The sequence below is a fragment of the Theobroma cacao genome, chromosome 7 (genome assembly GCF_053813885.1).
Source record: "Theobroma cacao isolate CCN51 chromosome 7, ASM5381388v1, whole genome shotgun sequence".
Taxonomy (NCBI): Eukaryota; Viridiplantae; Streptophyta; class Magnoliopsida; order Malvales; family Malvaceae; genus Theobroma; species Theobroma cacao.
In genome coordinates this window covers 3,198,531-3,204,530 of record NC_142645.1, presented here as the reverse complement: position 1 = coordinate 3,204,530, position 6,000 = coordinate 3,198,531, and the positions used below count along the sequence as shown (strand labels likewise).

The window sequence follows — 6,000 nt, the reverse complement described above, 5'->3', positions numbered from 1 at the left end:
GTCCTAGCATGGTAAGGTCACACCTAAAAAGCCAGTGTGCCTTATATTCCTTTGGACCAACTCACCAATATGCCTTAACTTTTAGGGTATCCTTTGGGGTTTTTTCCTTTTCCTCTTTCTTGGGTAAGTATCAAAATATAGTATAATTTGGGTCTAAACCCAAATTTCATTCATTTAAAAATATGTTTTCTTACATATAATTATGTGTATATAGGTACAAATTAATACAAGATTTAATAAAAATAAAAAAACTTTATAACTTGTAATTATATGATTCATTTAATTCTATCTCCACACATTTATACATCCTTTTATAATCAAATTTATTGCTTCACTTAGAAATTGTAAAAAATTTAAGAAATTAACTTAATTGAACTCGATTAATAAATATCGAATGACATTTTGTTTTACTTTGCTATTTTTATCATATTGAAAAGAATAAAAATAAAAATTAATATTATAGAAAGATACATATGGCATGAGCTATCACAATTTTAAAAGTTATAATTCATATGTGAAAACTTATACTACTCATTTATGTCTTTGTGATTGAGATTGATGAGTACATAAAGCATGTAGGAATTATGAAATTAATCCATAAAAAACTCATGGTTTAATGATAGAAAATCATAAAATTATTATTAATTAATAATCTATCGCTATCTAATATTTATAATATTTTTCATGTTTAAAGGTGAAGATTCAAATTAAAAATTTTTTTATAAAATATTTTTTTATTGTTGAATACTCACGACTTTATATAATTAAGAAAAAAATAATACATTAAATATAAAAATCTTCCATAAATAGCACTTTAATCAATACTATTATAATTTATACTCACTAATACTTTCCGTATACTATACGAAATTATTAAATTTTAGTCTTTATATCTTAAAAAATTATTAATTTTGATCTAGTCATTAACTCCATCATAATTTTTTCGTTAAATATGATATACGAAGCATATTATGTTAATTGATCATGTTAATTAAGGTTGACGTGAAATTGATTAGAAATCATTTTTATTTTTAAAATAAAAAATTCTTTAAGAAAAGTTAAAATAAATTGTATATTTTAAAAAATTGTACAAATAATAATATAAATATTCAATTAATATTTTTTTATAATATAAGGATTAAATTTAAAAGAAAAACTAGGTCCAAATTCCGATTATTTTCCCGAGGAGTCAAATTCAACAAAGAAGGGCAATTTTGGCAAACAAAAAATATTCCTCTCTCTCCTGTCCCCCGCGTTTATTATACAAACGGCAACTCACGCCTGCCCAAAATCAGAAAAAATAAAATTCTCTGGAAATACTCAAAGAATAATTCTTAGGCCTCTCTCTCTCTCCTTACTCCTCAAAGCCTCAGATTCCTTCTTTAAAATCCCACTCAAAGAATTCTTTTCATTGTTGTTTGCTCTCCAAAGAAAACATGTAACTGATGAAATGTACGGTTTTTATCTGCTTTGTTTATAGTAAAAGGTAGCCTTAAAAAGTTTAAGGATTATTTTTTGGTGTTCTTTCTTTCATCAATTCATTCCAGTTCACTTTTTCTATTGAAAACAAATTCTGGGTTGTTCGTTTCTGGCCTTGGTTTTCATGTTTTCATGGGTTAAAAAGTTTTCTGGGTATCTTTTTTTTTTTTCTTGGTTTTTACTCTGTTTGGTTGGGGAGAAAGCTTAGGAAAGGGAAACTTATTGGTTTTACTCAAAAAGCTCTTTGCTTTCTTGAAACTCTTTTGGAGTTCATTGTCTCTTTTTCTTTTGGTTTTCCTGTTTCTTTTTTTCTTTTGCAGTAACCAAACAGATCAGTTTTGTCATTCTTGTTGTTTAATCTATGTATAAGCAGAAAGTTTCAGTTTTTGATGCATGAATGTATAATTAATAATTTTCTGAATAATGCTAATCAGATCAAGTATATTTGTTTCACAAGCTTTAGTCAAATTATTGTTTTTCCTTTTTTTTATACACTGAATTTTGTTTCTGGTGGTCTTTTCAATTGGTTTCCTTTTACAGTTATGTGAATATGAGCGGCTTCTAGTATAAAACTTATTCAAATAGAAGACGAAAAATTTGTCTTTTTGTTCATGTATCTTAATTTTGACTTTTGTTTCATTTGCCATGAAAAATGTGATGAAAGTTCTAAACTTGACCTCATAGTTTTGATAAAATTAACATTGTTTGACTCAGAATTGTGGTGCAGTTTTTTTGTTTTTTCTTTCTTATTGTCAATTTGATGATAGTTTAGAATTGGCTTAATTTGACCCCAGAATTGTATTTGCAGTTGTTTCAATGGACTGGAGGCTTGAATAGCAAATAGCAAAAGAGGGAGTCGAGATGAGGGGGGAGTCATCTGGTTTGATCATTGGGATTTCCATAGGAGTGGTGATCGGAGTGCTTTTAGCTATATTTGCACTATTTTGTATCAGGTATCATAGAAAGAGATCCCAGATAGGAAACAGCAGTTCCAGGAGAGCTGCAACTATTCCAATCAGGGCTAATGGAGCTGATTCTTGTAATATATTATCGGATTCAACTATTGGTCCTGAGTCACCTGTGAAATCTGGAAGAAATGGAATGTCTGTGTGGCTTGAAGGGTTTAAAAGGAGCAACGTTGTCTCTGTGTCTGGAATACCCGAGTACTCATACAAGTATGTTTCTTTTGAAACTTGTTGCACTTATGCATCGTAGAAGTTGATTTTGAGTGGTATTTATTTTAGCCAATATTTTTCTTTAGTTTTATATGTGATTATGAATTCATCGAAGATGTGTTAGTGACTGGTTTGTATTGTTATCCATGTGATGTGATGATTTAATGCCCATGGGAAATTATTTTTGTAGTTTACTCTGGAATTGAATTTGTTTAATTTATCATGTCTTTGATTTTTGTCCCAAGATAGGTAGCATAATTTGAACTTATCAAGGTTTTCCAGTTTTGGAATTTTGCTGACAAACTAATCGGATTTCTTTCTGTTCAATACTTTTTTAATAGCAGGCAATTCATATCTCTATAATCAAGCTAATGGCTTGAATGCAATAATATGTTTGAGCCCTTGATACTTTCATTCTTGTTATAGCGAACTAGTGGTATAGTTGGGTGTTATGTGGCTTAAATATATGTACTTTTTAATGAGCTTTTTCTTTGCTAATTCGGTGGTGGCATTACTCATACAGGGATTTGCAGAAAGCAACCTATAATTTTACAACACTAATAGGACAAGGAGCCTTTGGCCCAGTTTATAAAGCTCAGATGTCAACTGGCGAGATTGTCGCTGTAAAGGTGCTTGCAACTGATTCGAAGCAAGGGGAGAAAGAGTTTCAGACAGAGGTAACTGGAAATTTTAAATGGCAAAATTTATCTGGTCTGTATTACAATTTGCATAAACATTTGTTCAGTAGTATATTATTCTTGGTCTCTACAATAAACTTCCTCTTCAGAATGTTTTTCTTGTTACTATTGCTTCACATGCTTTCACAATTTCCTAAGGGATTAATACCACTTGGCAGACATGCAAGGAAGAGTTTTAGCTTGAATTTCTATTTCCACTTTTTCTACAAGCAAAAACTGAAAGTAGAAGTAGAGAAGTGAAGGATAAGAGCTACAATTCTTTGATAAGCAAAAAAGGAGTACAATTCTTTCTTTCTTTTTTTAGAGGGAATGAGATGAACAAAATATTGTAAGCTTGGATCGTCATATTGACTCAAAAAAATCTCGTCAAAAGAATTTGAGTAAATGAATTAAGGAAAAAAACTTGATTAGCCAATCAAAGTCATTCACTATCTTTCATCCACCTTATTATTTACCTTTTTTAACATGCCTTTGTTGATTGGATTTCTGTGTGTGCTTTTTTTGTTCCTTCCTGCAGTCTCCAACTTCTTTAATGTTTCACCCCCTTAACATTTCAGGTTATGTTATTGGGACGGCTGCATCACAGAAACCTTGTAAATTTGGTTGGATATTGTGCAGAAAAGGGTCAGCATATGCTTGTTTATGTGTACATGAGTAAAGGCAGCTTGGCTTCTCATCTGTACAGTAAGTCGGCACTCCACTATCTGGGTTGAAAGATCAGTTTATTTGAATGAACCAAACTGAAATATTGTACCATGGACTTGTATATGAGCTGGTATCACTCTTCTCTAGGTTAAGTTTTTGTGAAAGAATGCTTTTGTGGATCTTTGACATTCAATATTTTCTGTCATTGCGTAGTCTTTTCTGCTGTTCTGCTTGTTGAATTTAGAATATGCTGCTTCACTAAAATGCAAATGTATCTTTTTTTTTTTCCCTAGTTCATTGAGCCATTGTTGTCAAGTCATTGCTGAAAAACTCTATTAATGAGCTGACCCAACCTTACTAGTATTATACCATCATCAGTGCTTTACATACTTATTATGCAAATGAGTTGATATGGTGAAAACAAGTATGCCTGCTCTGTCTTATAAACCATCAAAAAATTCTGATTTGGGAAGAACTTGAAGTTGCCTTGCTCTTTGAAATTTCGGTTCAATATTCTAGTTTTCATTAGAAACAGCATTTCATCTTTTTGCAGGTGAAAATCATGAACCTCTGAGCTGGAATTTGAGGGTTTATATCGCTTTAGATGTAGCAAGGGGCTTGGAATATCTTCATGACGGGGTAATATATCTTCTTATTTGGATAATACATGGACCTGTCTGTAATTACAGGCATGTATCTGCAGATTCATGTGCATGTATTTTTATGCTTATGGTGCACATTTAGAACTTTATTCATATTTCTTTTGCAGGCAGTTCCTCCCGTAGTACACCGGGACATTAAGTCATCCAATATTCTGTTGGATCAATCCATGAGAGCCAGGGTACGTTCTTGTTGATTGTTGTATGTTGCTGCATGAGAAGCATGAAATACTATGAAGATTCTATAACTCTTAATTTCTGAAAGATTGGTATGTTTATGTACAATTGTACATCAGTGACCTATTATGGCTTGATCTTATGGGACTGCCATCTCAAGCAGGTAGCTGACTTTGGGCTTTCAAGAGAAGAGATGGTAGACAAACATGCTGCTAATATACGAGGAACTTTTGGATATCTTGATCCAGAATATATATCTACAAGGACCTTTACTAAGAAAAGTGATGTTTACAGCTTTGGGGTATTGCTCTTTGAACTAATAGCTGGCAGAAATCCTTTACAGGGTCTCATGGAATATGTTGAGCTGGTAAGATCATCTCTCTCACTCTCCCTGAAAAAGTTAAGCTTATATCCATGTTGTCCTGAATTAAATAGTGATATTACTAACAGGCAGCTATGAGTACTGAAGGGAAAGTTGGGTGGGAGGAAATTGTGGATTCACGTTTGGACGGTAAATTCGACGTGCAAGAGCTCAACGAAGTAGCAGCTCTCGCATATAAATGTGTCAACCGTGCTCCCAAAAAACGACCTTCCATGAGGGATATCGTGCAAGTGCTAACACGAATCCTGAAAACAAGACACAGCAAGAAGCATCACAAGTCCCTCTCTGCCACTGCAGACGAGTTTTCGGTCGACTTAGAGCGAGGAGAAACTAAGATGACATTCGCTGAACACGAACACCGGAGAGACGAGTCCATGGACAGTGCCGCTGACACCTTTGAAGTGTAGCCAATGGCTCCTTTCCATTTGTTAATTTGTTAAAATCTTTCTTGGTTTTGTCTTTTGTTTTGTGATGGACCTGAGGATGTGAAGGAAGCTAAAGCAAAGGGCAGGTTTGGTGTAGTATTTCCCCTTGAGAGTGGGTTTAGTGGTAAAAAGGATTGTTTGTAAGTTGGTGTAACATAGTTAGGCTTTCCTCTTTTTATTACTTTTTTCCCCACTTTTTGGTTTTGCTGATCTAATTTTGTATATTAATACTTTAGAAATGAAAATGAATGATAGAAAATGTTTTTTTTCTTTCCACTCAACTTTCACCAACAACCCTAATTGATTTTTAAATTATTACCCGAACCCATAGTTGAATATCTTAAACATTATTAAATACTC

The 6,000-nt window shown here is 32.6% G+C and overlaps 1 protein-coding gene across 1 annotated transcript; it reads left to right on the top strand.

The window, feature by feature from the left end:
- The first annotated feature begins 1,301 nt into the window (after positions 1-1,301).
- CRLK1 (Protein kinase superfamily protein) lies at positions 1,302-5,916 on the top strand. Its single transcript, XM_007021044.3, has 8 exons — positions 1,302-1,452; positions 2,288-2,654; positions 3,178-3,331; positions 3,910-4,036; positions 4,551-4,636; positions 4,767-4,838; positions 4,997-5,200; positions 5,284-5,916. The coding sequence occupies exons 2-8, from the start codon at positions 2,341-2,343 to the stop codon at positions 5,620-5,622; spliced, it is 1,296 nt and encodes a 431-aa protein (XP_007021106.2). The 5' UTR covers positions 1,302-1,452; positions 2,288-2,340; the 3' UTR covers positions 5,623-5,916.
- Positions 5,917-6,000: the final 84 nt, after the last annotated feature.

What these genes read in the sequence shown, in the direction of transcription:
- CRLK1 (XM_007021044.3), top strand. Translation starts at nt 2,341, where the DNA reads ATGAGGGGGGAGTCATCTGGTTTGATCATTGGGATTTCCATAGGAGTG. An exon ending in AGAAAGAGTTTCAGACAGAG is followed by an intron (nt 3,332 to 3,909) that starts GTAACTGGAAAT and finishes TTAACATTTCAG; the next exon opens with GTTATGTTATTGGGACGGCT. An exon ending in ATCAATCCATGAGAGCCAGG is followed by an intron (nt 4,839 to 4,996) that starts GTACGTTCTTGT and finishes CATCTCAAGCAG; the next exon opens with GTAGCTGACTTTGGGCTTTC.